General features: G+C 36.8%; 1 protein-coding gene across 1 annotated transcript in view; it reads right to left on the reverse strand.

Annotated features, from left to right (window-relative positions):
• Nucleotides 1–662: 662 nt before the first annotated feature.
• The window catches only part of LOC128857943 (alanine--glyoxylate aminotransferase 2-like), a 29,682-nt gene continuing 11,379 nt past the window's right edge, over nt 663–18,965 (reverse strand). Inside the window, exons 3-4 of the mRNA XM_054093800.1 lie at nt 3,758–3,992; nt 663–3,675 (exon numbers count right to left, since the gene is read on the reverse strand). Coding sequence (XP_053949775.1) covers nt 2,664–3,675; nt 3,758–3,992 — 1,247 coding nt within the window. The 3' untranslated portion in view covers nt 663–2,663. The remainder of the gene's footprint in view (nt 3,676–3,757; nt 3,993–18,965) is intronic.

Genomic DNA, 18,965 nt, shown 5'->3' on the forward strand with positions numbered 1-18,965 from the left:
ATATGTGATCTTCTTTTTAGCTTTACACGTCTTTTTTTTCTTAAATTTAGCAAAAAACTATCACTTTTTACTTCAAATATATCGTCAACAACTAAATTCAATAATACTTCCATTTTAGTGTAAAACGCGTTCATAAATGCAACAAATCATTTTGCAAATCGTCAACAAATCTATCAATTGCATCACTTGTCACATTGGCAGTGTTGCCAGCGCTGGAATTACTGCGCATTTATAATGCGTTTCTGAATATACCCAATAATTTCCTAAAAACATTGTATTTTATTCAAAATCAACACCGGCCTTTGAAAGTTAACCACCCTTTACATTTAAAGTTTTCCTATCAATTTATATAGAGCCCAAGGGCTTTTTGTTAATTGTTGAATAACTTGAAAAGTATTTGTCGGATTCACTTAAAAAAAAATTAAATTTTTGGAAAATTCTGATTACCCCTAACCCATATATGTATGTGTGACACAGTACTATGCGGTTTACGCCACGTCGGACACATATGTCCGACACGACTATTATTCTCTCTCGCCATGTCACACAGCAACGATTGACGATAAATATGATTTTATTGCAATAATAAAATATATGGCTTCCCATGAAATTTCTGTTATAGTGGCTTCGGCGCAGCTCAAAAAATAATTGGAAAAAACTGGTTTTGAAAAAAAAATTAAATTCATTTTATTGCAGTAACAAAAAATTTTTTACATATTATTTTACAAAGTAGTTATACAAATGAACCCATTAAACTTGTTTGTGGTGATTCCCAAAACATTCTAAACACATAAATGGCTCTTGGGGACATTCCGGGCAATAGCCTTCTTTCTGGCGATCTCCCTTCCTTCCATTTGTTTTATTCTGGAATAACGTAAAGTACATGTTCGACGTAATTTTGTATTACTTGCACTTAGTTTTATTTTTAAAATATGAATATTGCCTGATTTTGGCTTCATATGTTTTTCTGGCTTCTGCAAATTTAGAAGTGATGAAGTAATTTGTTCTCTAAATCATCGTATTTGTGCATTATTTTTTTTCGTAGCTTTCTTGTACACTAAAAAGCATTTACTACTGATAGTCCAAGAAGATATTCTATACCCAGTTTGCGGTACCACTTCACGCCCTTCCTCAAAGTAGTAGCATAAGAACAGTTCTGGTCTGATAAATCAATCCCTGCTTTTCCTTTGTTGTAAGGAAGTATGGCTATTGGCTTTTTCTTATTCTTCTTCGCCAGGCGACATTTTGAGCCAGAGGTGTTACTGGTTGATGGTTGGTCAAGGTCAGAAGCTAATGCTTGTTCGCCATTATCTTGAGCTTCTTCTACCATTCTGGGACTGTGTTTTGTTGACAGAATCCGTACATCACGACCGCCATGGCCCTGAGTTAAAAAAAGTCGGTAGGCGCCACGTCGAACATATGTGTGTGACATACTAATTAGTTACAAACTGCCTGTTTCTAAGCAGAAAATATTACCAGCACTACCCTAAATTCCAATTTTGACGTCTCTGATGAGATTTAAAAAAAAAAATGCTGTGGCCCCAGAGCATCTTATTTGCTGAAAGTGCCTTGGCAGTCAATGTGTTAATAACCATACAATTTATTGCCTCTATTCAAGTGAACCGGACTCTGTATGCGCATTAATTTTTCAATCAATATTTGCTTGATGTTGATACTAGAATTTATTTAAACAAATATTATCTTAGTGTAATACAATTTTAATACAAATTATTGTATATAAATTTTGTTCATCTTCCTTTCTCTCAATTCAACTACGAGTATAAGCTATGGTTTTTTTTAAATATATGTTTATTGGAGCTAATATTGATACAACTATCTATAAGACTATTCTACAAATTTATAAAATGAGTTTACGCACAATGAACCTTTAAAAAAATTGTAGCAAGTCGCATACTTTAATGCTTAATTTATAATTTATTATCAAATGTATGCATTTATACAAAATATTGCAATGCCTTACACTTGTCAAGATTACAGTTGAAGTTTGATTTTTATGGCAATGCCGGAAAAATATCTAGTTGTATCTTTTCCAAAAGTGAATCTGAATGATATAACCGATTTTATAACGGACTGCCATTCCCTATAAAAGGCCGGTGCGCTCTCGAAACTTGAACATTTCGTTTACTGATCGGCGATAAACGATTCTGCTCGCACATGACTGCCTTTGAAGTGGGGAAAGCAATGGCTGGTCGCCACATAGCGGTTGTGCTAGCGCATCTGTATTTGCAGTGTGCGCAGAGTTGACTCGCGCAGGTTACTAAACCAAATGTGCTTTACTACAATTTTTGATTCTAACAGTTTTCGTTTTGCGTTACTATAAATTTTGTAAAAATTTTAAATAAAGATCCTCTACAAAATCCGATTGCTCAGAGGTTTACACACATACATGCATATATACATATATAATTTTATGTTTGGTTTCTTGTTTTGTGAATTTCTGTATACTCACTCATTATGACGCCAATATTAATATGGCAACTCAATGATTTAACTACTAATTAATTTTACTAAGCATATACATACTTATGCGTACTATGGCAAACATATATATGTATGTGTACTTATACATACTGAATATTTCTAAAAATCACTACACCTAACGAAATTTCCTAGCTGACTAAAACTACAACGACGAAAACTTCTCATGAAGATTTAATAAGCCTTTGCCGATTCTCGAACATCGTATTCGTGTCTTTCATAGCTTCGGTGGCGCCTACCGTATACAGCGCATCACTACCCTCCTTCATCAGCATGGACAAGCACTCGCGGAATGCTTGCAAAAACTCATCGGCATTCTTCTGATCAAAGCACATAGGTGGCTTTAGCTTGATGACATTGTCGTTGGGACCGTCTGAGGATACGAGCACTTTGTGTAATGCTTTTATGCGATTCACCACCCAGTGAGCGGATTTAGTGTCAGGCTCACGTGTCTCACGATTTTTCACCAATTCTATGCCAACGAAAAGTCCTACGCCACGCACATCACCAATAATATCGAATTCTAAACTTAACTCACGACATTTCTTCTTCAAATAGTCACCCACAATGCGTGCATTCTCCTGCAGGCCCTCCTCTTCGATGACCTGCATCACTGCATTGGCAATAGCGCAAGATACCGGATTGCCGCCATAGGTATTGAAGTAGGCGACACCAGTAGCGTAGAAGGCATGCGCAATCTCCGGTGTGGTAACAACAGCACCCACAGGATGCCCATTGCCCATTGGCTTGGCAACTGTCACTATGTCAGGTACAACACCTTGTGTCTCGAAGGCCCAGTAATGTGTGCCCACACGGCCGAAACCGACTTGCACTTCATCGGCAATGGCGAGCCCACCAGCGGCATGTATGGTATCGAAGACCGTACGAAAGTAACCAGTTGGTGGTATGATTTGACCACCGCAGCTCTGTAAACTCTCAGCAATGAACGCAGCTACGCCCTTGCCCTGCGCCTTTAATTGTTTGCAGATATCCTCAATGGGTGCGCAATAGAGTTTGGCCATATCGGCGCCGGGATGATCTTTGTCGGTGAACTTGCCGCGATAGACATCCGGGCAGGGCGCAACATGAATATAGTCGGGTTTCGGTTCACCACCGGGTTGATTGAATTTGTATGGTGAGACCTCCATGACGGCAGTCACATGGCCGTGGTAAGCGCTGAAACAGAAACAGGCAAATTAGGAAAAAGCTCAAAAGTTAGTAAAAATATAAAAAATTTAGATTAGTTTGAGAAACTTACTGATCGAGTGTGATTACATCCTGCTGCTTGGTATAGTTGCGTGCCAGTCGCAAAGCCAAGTCGTTTGCCTCCGAACCAGAGTTGACAAAGAAACAGACCGACAAGTCGCCGGGCATTTTACTGGTCAAGGTTTTGGCGCACTGTACCAGTTCATCGTGTAGAAAACGATTGTTGGTGGAAATGGTAGCCATTTGAAGACTACCGGCGCGCACAACTTTCGGATGGCAATGGCCCACTGCAAATAGAAAGAAAGAAATACCAAAGTGATTAATTAGAAATAAATCTGACAAGTGGTAAAACGAAAATCTGGACACTGAAAGTTAATGATATAAACCAGCTATTGAAAGAACCATAACCGGCCTGAAAACGGCATTTATCGCATCCGTTACAACAACGAAATTGAAAACCTTATTGATGGTGAAAATGTAATAAGTTTTATTGAAGCGCAGCGGATTAGATGGATTGGTCACATCATAAGAATGCCCAACGAAAGAATCCAAAAAAGGGTCTGCGTCCAATTGGAGAAAGAAAGACAGGCCGACCGAGAAAGAGATGGCTTGATGACGTAGAAGCAGACTTAAAAGCGATGAACCTTCGTAATTGGATAAATGAGGCAAGAGAGAGACTGTATTGGAGGAGGATTGTTCATGAAGCTATAGTCCACCACAGACTGTGAAGTTAAGAGAGAGAGAGAGAGAGAGAGAGAGAGAGAGAGAGAGAGAGAGAGAGAGAAAGTGAGGGAGAGAGTAAAACGAAAAATGTTGCATTTTTTGAAACATTTTCTGAAGAGGCGGACTAAAAGCACCAGTTATAAAGTTTATCACTACATGAATAAAAAAAACAAGGAACCCAAAATTCCGTTGCACATAATTCTCTACCTCCTAAATTGCATGATATAAGTCCATAAGGCTTTCAAGACCGAGGCGCTTTCCTGTAAGCACAAAGACGGCGATCTGGTGGCTGACTTCCAGAACGTGCTTGAATTATTTAGTACTGCTAAATAGTGACAACTGCGCATGTCACAGAGAATGTGAAAATCCGTATACCCCAATTATTGACGACGGGACCGTCGTTCCGCTACCCGACATTGACGAGGTGAGAATAGCGATAATGCGGCTAAAGAACAACAAAGGTGGGCGCTCTCTCGGACTGTCGGCTGAGCTAATTAAACATGGCAGCAAGGAGCTGGTAAGGTGCATGCATTAGCTTCAATGCAAAATATTGGCGGATGAAAGCATGCCTGCCGATTGGAATTCAAGTGTGGAGAACAGATCACACCATCTTTTTTATCGATTTCAAAGCTGCATTCGACAACATGAAAAGGAGTTGCTTACATGCCCAATGTCTGAATTTGGTATCCCCGCAAAACTAATGCGGCTATGCAAAATGACGCTGCTCAATACCAGCAGCGCCGTCAGAATTGGAAAAGATCTTTCCGAACGGAGGTTTGAGGGATCGTGATTCTCGGGACTCTGGAAAAGATCGTGTGAGCTGCAGAACTGAATCGCTCAGGCACAATTTTTTATGAGAGCGTACAATTGTTGGCGTGATATTGACATCACCGGCGCTGTTAGTTCTGCCGCTTCCATTGCATCTTCCCCTGTGATATCATCAGCCAATCACTTGATATGCTATGAGCTTTGATGCGATTGCTTGGTCACTCAAACGCTCGGATCGCATAAAAGCAAACAACACACCTCCCGATATCTGTAAATGTGTACCCCATTAAAAAGCAAAAAATCAATTTCATTTTCGAAATTTTATTTTTAGTAAACTTTTTCTTCGTAAACACCACGTTCGGTGCGAGCCCCAAAGCATCTCGTTTTCTCTATAAACTCTCTGCTCAAAAACACATGCAAGCATGCACACACACACACATACTATACTCGCAGAATCACATTTCACTTTCCGTAAGTGTGCTGCTAAATGGATTTCCCCTTTGCTGGTATGCCAATCCACGCAATGCCAACAACACATCACAAGGCAAACAGCGATAGTGTTCTCTCCATATGATCGCATAGACTCGCGTGCTTCTCGCGAATGCTTACACAGCACTTTATCGGCCAATAGTGATCTGCTGCTGTTGTATTGTAGTAAGACTTGAGGAAACATGTGAACATCTCGTGTGGAATTATACAGCTGATAAGACTGTAAACATATGTGTGTATGTAAGTGCACGCGTATGCAAACATGTGCATCGAGCTACTTATATAATTTTGTAGTTTACCAGGCTGTTAGTTCGTATGTTAGTTTGTACACTTGTTGTAAAGTTGTTTTCAAACAGCCTGCTTAGTTTTGTATGTTTACATATGTATAAGTAAGATTCTCTGTTATCAGCCATTTGAATTGCAGTGGAAAATTCTAAAAATTATCTTGTTCTAAATAAAATACATGTGCACATATGTATGCATGTAAATATGTACATATATAGTAGTTGATAGAAAAGAAACGTGAGTGAGTTCACTATATCCGCGACGCATTTAATACTTGTGAGACTAACTGTACTTTATAGAATATATTATAGATCACTTCCAATTGCAAAAGGTTATATTAATCTAATAATAGTCTAAAATCTCCCTTAGTCATTTATCGTTAATAAACTACGGAACTTTGTAACTAATAATTTATTTCAATTCATATTGAAAAGACTAAGAATTAGTGATTTTACCAGTATGTAAACTCGCTCTAATAAAGTAATCAGGAAACTCCTATATTTTACAGTTGGGTGCTAATGTGGGTAATATTTATTGCAAGTCGCTTAAGTTGGTATGCAAAATCGGTATGAATAGCAGTTAGTGTTAAGACAGGTATGCCTTAATAATTGAAATTCGGAGATACTTAGTTCATAGTCATAAAGAAAAATCGCTTTGTGTTACCTCTTTTGATATTTTGGCCGATTTTGGAGTAATAGTTGTCGGGAACGTTGCCTTTTAACTATTTCAGTCGGCTTTAAAAAAACTATGCCAGAGTACAGAAACTAACTCTACTCGCATTTCTACGATAGAACGCAATACACTTGAAAATGTTAACATTAGATGTTGAGAGCTACATACATACATACATATTTGTAATGCAATAAACTGGATGATGTTAGCAGAGGTTGGTGCAGTTCCAATATTCATACATTTATAGCCAGCGCCATCAATGTGTAAATTCCACTGCTATTGCAATTTTTGTATACGTAACTGGTGAGAAGTGTGTTCTCATTGGTGTTAAGAATGGGGAACATTTAATATTTAATTTACAAACAATATGCGTTAACCGTTGCCGAGAGTGCAAGGTGGATTCTAGTCTGATCCCTCTCTGAACTCTCTAGTTGCTTTCATATGAAATGTGCTCCACTTTACCAATAGCGTTTGCTGCCCCTGTGTTGCCTAATAGTGTATCTCTAAGTTCTGTTTAGTAACAACAACATTTCGTATTTCATATTCATGCGCCGATCTGCCCCACTTTAAATGGTTTATGTTCTCGTAACGACAATATATGTATTACAATGTGTGGCCTTGCATACATATGTATGTATGTATGTATGTAGATTTACCCCAGTGAGTGATAAGGAGGAGCTACATACCTCCTTAGCTAGATCACGTTTTACAAGAAAAAAATGGTATTTGAAAAAAGAGTAGTTTCCGCGTGAAATTCGCGGTATTAATTGCAAATTTTTGATATATTTTCAAATTTCAAAAGATATGGTATTTATCATATTACAGCTTCCCCTTAGAAATTGAAAATCGAAAATATGAAAGGTTGCGCAAAAACAGTTTGATTTTATATATTGTATAAAAAAAATTTACTTGCTAATTAAAAAAAATAAACATATTTGAAAAATTTGGCAAATTAAAGCAGCATTAATTTCATTTATTTGTTGGTAAATTAGTTGCGGCCAAAAATTTGGTTTCATATTCCAAAAAAAGCAGAATCCAATATCATGTTATTTTCTTCAAAAGATGAGGCCCATATTTTTTTAGATAGGAAAATTAGCAATTTGATGCTTTTCTAATTTATCAGAAAAAAATTGCAATAAGTAATGCATTTAATTCATCCATCATCGATGTTGAATGTGAACCATACCTAAACGTCAACGACGCTTTGGACTTCTTTATTTGAAAGAAAAGGTGTACGTTGATAGGCCAGCAACAATTCAAGAGCTAAAGGATGAAATAATTCGGCACATTAATGGCATAAACCATCAATTATGCGCCAGCGTCATCGAAAATTTGGGCATCGGATGGAGGTGTGCCGCCGAGACAGCGGCGGCCATTTGGCCGATATTTTGTTCCATACGTAATTGAATACAATAATTTCCGAAAAAAATTGTATTTTATTCAAAATCAACACCGGCCCTTGAAACTTAACCACCCTTTACAATTTACCATGGCATATTGAATTGAAGATGTCATACCCCTCCGCATTCACTTGATGTTGTTGTTGTTGAAGTGATTGGGTACATCTATTGAAATAATCCTAATCAGCGACTAGCGCCGTTTTACTACCACTGTTCTCGTGTGATGTCTTTGTTTTTTGTTTGATGTTTTTTTCTTTGTTTGAGTCAGATCCATTTCGTGGGATCCAAGTGTAGCAGCAAACTGTTAATCTCTATGTCTGACATTTCATTAAGTTGTTGTAAGGAAGGCTTACCGAAAGAGCGAAGTAAAGCAAGAGACCTGGACATTCGCCTAAATAGTGAAAAAGCCTTAACAGCTTCTGCAGATAGGATTGAAGAGAAGGTTGAGTTTGTCTGATCTGTAAGGGCTGTAGTAATGCGTGAGACGCTTTGGCGAGAGCATTCTAGCAGGTGCTTCGCCTCTGGATGTTGTACGACGGCGTAATTGTTTTCCCCTTCTTTCGGTTAAGCATAGTAGTGAGAAGCAATGGATGTTTTTATAGTGTATTAAATTGGATCACAACTGTCATAGCTTTAATTCATACTCGCCGGGCTAATATACATAAATATGTATGTATGTATGTACATACATGCACCGTAGAGTCACCCATATTGAGCAATTTTTAAAGGGATATTTTTCGTGTAAATGTTCCCCTCCTTGCTCTGAATTCTTAACAGATTCATTGACACATTGATTATGAGAGAAATCAGTGGTTACCAACTCGCTCTCATGTTGTGATTGCAAGAGAGCTAAGCTACAGTAGCTTTATCACGTACATACATATGTACATATGTATGTATGTGCAATACTTGTAGCACCTCTGATAACCGAGTTCAATAAGCTTATTGGGCAATTTGTCTTTTCTCAGAAAAGCGCTCTATTAATTAACAGTGTATAATAAATGTTATAACAAAGCAGAAGCTTAACCTAATTAGATTTCCATATATGTATGTATGTATGTATCTATCTATGCATACATAGTGAATAGTACGCACAAACACATACACATACATACATACATAATCGCTCTCCCTGTACGCTTTCATGTAATCCAATACTTTTAATCAGCTGCTAGCTTGAAAAAGTATGCCACATTTCCTAACATTTAATAATTTGCTTAACAAACAATAATAAACAACTTTGCCAATTGATAGGCGGCCTTAACGAGATTAGAGCAATCACGCTTACAAAGCTCAAACCTCTTGCAAACTATGACAATCTAAATCAGAATTGAATAGCCATAAACGTTTAATCATATAAGCAGTCTTACCTAAGTACATACTTACATACATACATGCACACATGTTTAAATTTACGTTTATCATTTTTATTGACTACATACATATGTACATATACCATACATATGTATGTGTGTGCATACCTTCACACAATTCAAATGCAGAAACATTTCTAGCTAATCTCAGCACTCAAGGCGTTCCTTAATCGTATAAACTATTTATAAAATTTATTAAGTGCACACGGTTAACAAAAATAAAATGCTATTTGTGTATGATGTGGTGGCCGTGTATGCTCCAATGTATTAAGTGGCATTTAGCGCGAATGTGCATGTTGATTGTGCCAACACACGACCTTCCTATAAAACTCGTCTCGAGTGTTGCTGTTCTACACTTCAACGAGTACTGCTATAAAAAAAATCACGTTCTACACACTTGTGTATACATATGTATGTATGTATGTATATGCACATGTACTTTGAGCGATCATAAAAGGCTTGAGCGCTGAAATCACTAGTCCGGCAACAACGCGATCTTCACGTGATCCACACGCGTTTGCGAAGAGCGTGTAACGCGCACACATTAATTGGCCACCGCCACCTCACCTCTATTCTCTGTTAATGCCAACCTACCCTGTAGGGAGAACGTGAAGTAATGGAGCAGTTTACCGGTTCAGCGCTAAACTTATGCTATTTCACTCATTGCGAATCGCTTCATGGGTTATTCAGAAATATTTTCAGAATAATGGTGCTAAAACTGAGAGGTAATGGTACAATATTGAAAAAACTATAAATTTATAATTAAAAAAATTATAACTTTTTATATATTACTAATTAAATAAAAAAATTATTAAAAAAATGGCTCTTGTGAGAAGCGTTTTTCACGGCATAATCTGCCCTATAGAAATGGATTTTCCTACTGGGTATCTGTTCATGCCTACTAACATGTGTAGTCTGACGACCAAAGCTCATTGTTTGTTGAACTATTCATTCCACTGCTCTTTACTGTGTAGTAGTTTATGCTCGCCCAGCTAAATAAATTTAACAGCGCTGATGAATTTATTTAACTCAAACAAGCAAATAAAAAAAACACAAACAAAGTCCACGACGACACACTTTGTTGTTGATAAGGAAATTATTATGTGTTATTTATTTAGACGATTTTATTAGAGTGCGACAGATAGCGTTTATTTGTTCATTAGCTTAAATTAACACTTGTTGTTGGTAGATACGAGCGTAGCGCAGTTTGGTACGCCAGGTCTCGGTGTTAATGAGACTTGATCGTTTTGCGCTTAGGTAATTTTCCCCATCTGCATAATTTTGAATCTATTTAAAAATCATTTTTCCGGGTTTTTATGATTTGATTAAATGATTTTATAAAATGGCTATATATGTAGTTCGTCATTGAGAATAGTGACGCCGCGTAATTTTTGTGGAGTACATTGGTGCATTGGTGCTAGTTTGTATGTATGTATATACATATGTGTGTGTATACATATGTATGTAATATACATATTTTGATACAAGTATCACCATTGACGTCAGTCACATGAAAGCAAATTGCGTTAGCAAATAGTTGTGAGGGGCTTGCCGCTGACGAAAGCTCCCTAAGACGGTGAAGGTGTAATTTTACACTCCTGCATATGATGCCACTTTTGGAACAGTAAATGTATACTAACAAAAACTAGTTATTATGTACATACATACATATAAAGACAATAGTTCAATCATCTGCTCCAAGTACAACACTTTAGCGGAATGGCGTGTGAAATGAGTAGAGTTGCCACGAATAGTGAATTGGCCGAATACCGAATACCGAATATTCGGCAACGCTGTCGGCCGAAGCGCCGAATATTCGGCCGCCGAATATTCGGCACGAACTACATGCTTGTCGGGGGCGCGTTAGCTGGAATAAGACAAGTCGCAACCTGTTAGTCGCACGCAACCAATAAAACAAATCGCAAACACAACACAGTGCGGGAGTTAATTGCAAGTAAATCATGTCACGGAACGCTTTGTTAGTTGAATAATACATAAAATAAAACTTAATTACTATTTTGCTAAGAAGTTTGTTCCTAAATTCATTTTCAATTGTTTTTGGAGCGGAATACTGTGGCAAACGAGTTGGATTTTTATTTGAAAACAGGTCGCCTAGATCGGAAGGCCAATCCTTACAAGTGGTGGTTAGCAAATGAAAACCAATACCCAAACCTTTCGAAATTCGCTAAAGTTTATCTTTCTTCTCCTGGAAGTAGCGTGTATAGTGAGAGGTTATTTTCTGAGGCTGGTAACATTTACGATGAAAAGCGTAATCGTTTGCTACCAAAAAATGCTGAAAAGCTTGTTTTTATCCATCACAACTTACCACTGATCAATTTTAAATACTAAAGTGTTGTAATTTGAAAATAAATACATAATTTTGAGTAACATAACGTGTCTTTTTTACATGATTTGGTATTCGGCGTTCGGCCGAATAGTACGTATTATTCGGCCGAATACCGAATAGCAAAAAAAGTGGCCGAATAGGCCGAGTACCGAATAGTTGCCGAATATTCGTGACATCTCTAGAAATGAGCGGGCACAATTCTGCTGCCAAGTCCCCTATGACGTGGCAGCCGAAGTTACACTCTCATAATTTTGCTTCGTATGGCCGAACCCAATACGGGTTATATAATATTTCTTTCCAAACTTTCCGCTAATATTGGCGTCCCTGGTGCATTCTCCAGGCTAGTTTTTATTATTACAACAGCTTAGTAGCTACTAAGTTTAGTAATGAATGTCTTTAAAATGAAAGTAATTTCTCCAAAAAACAAGGTTAGAAAAAAATCGTAAATCGTAATAAAATCTAACCTTTTCTTGGCACCTAACAAATTTTTTTTTGTCTGGCACTTAAAAAAAGTAAAGAGCGAAAGAGCAATTTAGAGTTAGGAATAGTTTATTGGCTCGATTAGGAATATTAATTTTATTGGTTAGATAAGAAAACGAGCCATAGAAATATGTATAGTTGTGTGCATACATATGTACGATGTTTGTACATACATACATATGTATGTATATGTGGCAAAAATTGCAATTAGCTGTTTTTGCTTATACCTTTTCTTGCTGGAGAATTATTGCGAGTAAAAACTTTTTCGAACAGAAATTTTGCAGTTTCCTCTGATAATTAGATGTCACAATCTTGTCACTTGTCCTAACCACATTAACTCGTACCTTTACGATTTTTTCTCATATACACATAGGGTCCTTAAAATAGGTACGCTGCTGCCTTTATCTATCGATTTCCTTGTGCCGCTCGGAAAAATGTAAAGCTAATGGCGTCACTGCTTCCTTGTGAATTTGAAAGCCCCGTTATATTTAGTTGTGTTAGTGGTTGCACAGATTCGTCTATTTTCATAAAGTGCAATTTTGCGTGGCCACTAAAATGGGTACTTTGCGGATAACTTTTGCATTTTAATGAATTATCTAGATAAATCAGACAAGCGCTGGACTGGGACCCCCAAGACAAAACAATGACCCGTGGACAAAACAATGACCTGGCAGCCAGTGAAAAGTATATCCGGGAATCGCACAAAGTGGAAAAATTTTACTTTGGCCCTATGCTCCGCAACGGAGACAAAGGAATGATGACGGTGATGATGAGATAGTTCGTTTAATAACTAATAACACAGGCCGACAAAATTTAACCAACATTCAGACCCAGAAACCAGACTATATATTTCCGAAGGTTTATGATGCGCTGAATCCAAATCTGGCCTCAGAATTGCTCTATTAGTTTGAGTTTTCGAGATATCCTAACCTAAAAGTGCAAAAAACCCCATTTTTGCCCATATTTGAGGTTATGTAGCCTTGCAGATGTTTTCTTTCACCAAAATTAAAGGATGGCATCTTTAAATACAATCCTTCTTTTTTCAAATGGCGTTTTGTTTGCTCAAATATCATTTTTTTTCGCAGAGATATCGCATTTTGAAATGCTCATGTTTCGAAATTTTCCTACACCTGAAAATCGATTAAGATAACATAGACATGATATATTCGATTACTAATTTTCTTGAATTGAGTCTTATTTTTCTTAAAATTTTGTCTCACACCATAAGTGTGCTGACTCACCACATCCCTACACTATCTAACCTTTGGGTACCGAGTCACACACAGCCCTAACCCCTAGAAACCACCCCTATCATACCGCGAGCAGGCTAACCCACATAACCGCAAGCAGGCTTTCCCACAAACTCCAAATTTACATACTATTAATCCATATATTTCAGGCCCTCAAACCCAAGAAAATTAGTAAGCGACTATATCATGTCTATGTTATCTTAATCGATTTTCAGGTGTAGGAAAATTTCGAAACATGAAAATTTCAAAATGCGATATCTCTGCGAAAAAAAATGATATTTGAGCAAACAAAACGCCATTTGAAAAAAGAAGGATTGTATTTAAAGATGCCATCCTTTAATTTTGGTGAAAGAAAACATCTGCAAGGCTACATAACCTCAAATATGGGCAAAAATGGGGTTTTTTGCACTTTTAGGTTAGGATATCTCGAAAACTCAAACTAATAAATTAATTTTAGTTATCAATCCGAATTTTGCATGGACAGAGAAGCAGATATTAGTTTAAATTATTTCGGATACTTTTCCTTGTAGACTAGTGTAATTAATATGAATTTCTTTCATTCCACAGCTGAGGAGCGGAGGTTTGTTGACAGTCTTCGTCCAGAAACAAGAAAAAATCGTACAAATTTATCGCTGAGACACTTGGACGGTCCAAAAATGTTGTTGAAAATGGCCGTAAGCCCAAAAAATACACAGAACTACGTGGTGGCAAAAAGGAAACGACTTGCACTACTAATAATTGAATTGTGACTCTTGCCAAGCGGGATCCTTTTAAGTCGTCAAAAGCTATTGCAGCGGAAATCAACAACGTAGTATACAGCACAGAACTTTACGACGTCGATTGTATAACGCGAACCTAGCAGGCAGAATAGCTCGTGAAGTTCCTCTATTGAAGCAAGAAAATTCAAGGAAGAGGAAAAATTTTGCTGATGAGCACAAGTCATGGCATGGACCGAAGGGTATGAAAAAATGCTATAACATACTTTGGAGCGATGAAACAAAAATAAATTTATTTAGTAATGTTGTTGGGCGAAATGTCAGACGTCCTAAAGGACAAAAGTTCTCACCGTGGTTCATAAGAAAAAGTCAAGAACGGTGACGGCAACATAATGATTTGTTTTTCTTGGTAAGGAATAGGACCTTCTTCTTCTTAATTGGCGCGATAACCGCTTACGCGATTTGGCCGAGTTTAACAAATCGCGCCAGTCGTTTCTTTCTCGTGCTAACCGGCGCCAATTGGACACCAAGTGAAGCCAAGTCCTTCTCCACCTGATCTTTCCAACGCAGAGTAGGACCTATTCACCTCATAACCAATAAAATGGACAAATTTATTTACAAGGACATATGTATGTACTTCAAGAAGTAATGCCACCATTTGCTGAGGAGCATATGCCACTTCGGTGGCTTTTTTGTAAGATAATGACCCAAAAGACTCCTCAATGTTAGTACGTGGATGGTTTTTGTAATGTTTTGTAATAATGTTAAAGTTATTGATTGGCCAAGCCAGTCACCCGACTTAAGCCTTATTGAAAACTTTGGGGAGATTTAAAAAAGCGAATCGGGAAGGAAACATTCAAATATCAAGAACCATGGAATTCCTGCCGTAGGATTATAAATTTTATGCCAAATCGAATACAAAAAGTAAGTGACAATTATGGCGGACACAATGACTACTAAACTGCGCTAATTTAAAAGCCTATTTAATAAAATCACTATTTTTTTTTTTGTATCGTATCTACTTCTATTTCGTACCTATTTTAATAACCACAGATGTATGTACGCATACCCCGTTGCATAATTATTTTTTATAAAAATAAAGTTTATACAACAACAAAAACCATATAATGCAAACTTTCAAACTTTTTTAAAAATTTTTTTGATATTTTTCAAAATATTTTCCACTTTTTTACCAGAGTTTTTAGAAATTTTCTATTTTTTTCTTTACGAAAATACGATTGGTACTACAACAAAAACCACTAACGCAAAGTTTCAAACTTTGAAAAAAATTTTTAGAAATGTTTCAAAATATTATCAAAACTTTAAACTTTTTAACCAGAGACTTTAGAATTTTTCTTTTTTTTTTTATAACAAACAACAAACTCTCTTTTTTTAATTTCATTCAAACTTTTAACTTTTTAACCAGAATTTTTTAATTTTTTCTTGGTATGCAGTTGTATGGCCCATTGAGTTTCAGTTTTTAATCGTTTTATGCAAATCAACCGATTCCATTGTAAGTATGTTTGTACATACATACATATATACACACATATATGAAATGCATTTAAGAATAAGTGCATAACGACGCTCAATGAATCAGCAAGCACGTGAACAGTCGTCGGTCGTTTGCCTGTTTTCCAACGGAATTCTACCAAGTCTCAAACAAACAAATCGATATTTACCAGACTGTCAACAAATGTATTAAAAATACGCTCATGTTTTTACAGACGTATCACAATGCAGAAACAAAACAATGCCGATTTCTTTTCACACCAGACAAATGCATACACAAGCACACACACACATACATACATATTTGCACGAGTGTCGATTGCAGGTAGTTCACACTTTTGCTTTGTTTGTGTAGTTGGCTGGGGAAATTGACCGTTTTCTGCAGGCAAGAGCAACAAGTGAACACGTGTTGTGCTCACCAAAAAAAACACACAATGCATTTTGCCTGGATAAACAGATCAATTAAATTTAAAATAACAACAACAAGAAAAGACCATAAACAAACAATCTGTTTACCTAGAGACCGATCGCGCGGCAGAAGGCCACATGTATTTAGGTGTAGATATGTATGTACGTTTGGTCCGTTAAAATGCCAAGTGCCAATGATTCGCTTTGTGTGCGAATAATATTTGCGGAAAATACCCAAAAGATTGTTTGTGCTCTTTTGACAAATGCATGTGCATATGTATGAATGGATGTACGTACGTGTGTACATACATTAGGGTGCCTCAAGAGTGCCGCTCATTATGAGATATTGCAGAGTAGCGGATTGGAGAAACAATGAATTACGACAATTTGCCCGAAGGTTAGACAATTAATGGGGACGACTATTACTGAACTAGTCAAAGACCCACTAAGGAGAACCACTTCGGTGTTTCAACAACCAAAAGTAAGTAATACGAAAATCGGAGACGGCTCTGAAGGCTGTACCAAAAATAGAGTTCCTGGATAAAACGTTGGCATAAGTGCGTTGCAGTTGATGGGGCGTACTTTGAAGGCGATAATATTGCTTTTGAGGACTAAACTGGTATTTTGAAATTTCTAAATATATTTTTGATCAAGGTGGTGTCGCAGTAAGTGGCTTAGAAGAAAGAAAAAATATAAAACAATTGACAACAAACTGAATTAGTAAACACAAATTAAGTTTGAGAATTGTTTTTCTCTCCTATGGGCATTACTAAATGAAGTAGAATTCATAAAAAAACGTCAAAAATCAATAACGAAACAAGCACGCGGTATACGAATAGGCAAAAAATGTCAAATTTTGGACAGAAGACCATAGATATGTATTTGGTAAGAAAAGCCGTAAAATTTCAGGAAATATTATTGGAGCTTCAACAATCGCTGCCTCCGCAGAATTGGGCGGTTGTTCTGACCAAACCACAACTCCAACACTGAGTATGACGAAGAAGGCTCCTGTTCATCTCAAAATTCGGCGACGAAAATGGAAATCGATTGGGTATACACTTCGGAAGCCTCATCGAAATATTGCAAAAGCAACAGACTGGTACGCACAAGGATGTCGCAGGCGCGAAAGATCATCCAATACGTGGAGGCGACTAGTTAAAGCAGAAGCGCTACAAGAAGGCCGTTAATGGAGATAAATAAAATTTCTTGCTTTAATAAACCTAACTTTAAGTTGTCTTTTGAGACCCTTTGTTCTTCCTAGGGATGACGGGATATTTATATTTATATACATATACATATATATGTACATACATATTGAAGCTTCAAAACCTTCGAAACGCTTCAACACGACATTTACTTTGTCGTCTTTTTGTTTATGATGTGATCTTCAATAAGTTTTGTATATGGCGACACCACATTTTACGTCTGCTTGGTCGAACAAATCTTCTTCACTGTAACCACAGCCTAAGTTAAGTGAATTTTAGGCTAACCAGAAACTTGTCTTGGCAAACAGAGCTTTTTTCGTCATCATGGCTGAACATTTTACTGGTATTAGATGCCTTACCGTGAGTTTACAAAACTCTGATGACAACTGAAAATACGTTTTCGCTATTTCAGTATTTCGTATTTCGCTGTCAAAAAGGAGAAAAATGGTTTGTATAGCCTAGGCGTTTCACTTCTCAGCAAACGCCGTTAGTGTCATTGGTCGCTCTGAACTTGATTCATTCGCGAATTACTACGAAACGTCGCCGAATTGGCATCAAATGTTTTGCCAAATTTACCGACTTGAAAAATTCAAAGGCAGTGACGAAGGCAATGACAGACATGGGAATGAACTAGGAAAACAGTGTGAATGTATTGCTGGTGTATTTGCAAAACTGTCCAAAATTAGTGTGGGGCAATTCGATTTTTTTTTACATATACTTTTTATTGTTTTCGAAGGCATTTGCTCTAATCAAGAGTCATTTATTAAAGGTGTTAGCACTAGCCCAACAACAATATTTTGGACGTTTGTCAAAGCAAATTATTGGAAAAGTAGAAAACAAAATATGAATTCGCCTTAATTCATTTCGGCTTGACAACTAAATGCACACGGCGAAAGAAAAAAAACAAATCAGCTGGTTTGCCGATACCATCTTTAAGGGAGTAGCCCGGTGTAATGGGTTCAAAAAATCGAATTTTGTTGTTTACATTTTTCGGAAGAAAAACATCTTAAAAATATTAATTTTAATTATTTTTAAAATTATATCTATAATAAGAGAGCGCTCCGTAGTGTGTATGAAAGCGTGTGACACGCCAGCAGCAGCTGTTATCGAAACTTTAAGCATTTTTCTCAAAACCATATTTTCGAAATTTCGGGGAATCACTGACTCAAAACTATTCAACCGATTTGGCTAAAAATGTAACCCGTTATTCTAAGCACACATATCTAGATCCCGGACCTTTAAAACATTTAATTTTTTAATAATAAACTATTTCATTTTAATTTTTTAGTAATAAACAATTTATGAAGAAAAAAAATTAGATTTTGAGAACTTTTTTCACGAGACCACCATTTTGTTTTTGTTTTTTTTTTTACTTTATGTATATTTTAGGTTCAGGACCTAAAATAAGGTCTACAGAATAATAATCTCTTTGAATTTTTTGTTTCAGATGACTTTGGAAGGCTGTGTGTTTCCCCGAACCAACTCATCTTTTTTATAAGGACTCCACTTTGACGTGAAAAATTTTAAACAAATTAATATAAAATTAACTTTAAAAAAATTCGAGATTTCGGTCGTTACACCGGACTACTACCTTAATAGATTCGCCTTGGTTCTAGTTGAAAAAGAGTTTGA

This window comes from Anastrepha ludens, chromosome 3 (assembly GCF_028408465.1).
Source record: "Anastrepha ludens isolate Willacy chromosome 3, idAnaLude1.1, whole genome shotgun sequence".
NCBI classification, from domain to species: Eukaryota; Metazoa; Arthropoda; class Insecta; order Diptera; family Tephritidae; genus Anastrepha; species Anastrepha ludens.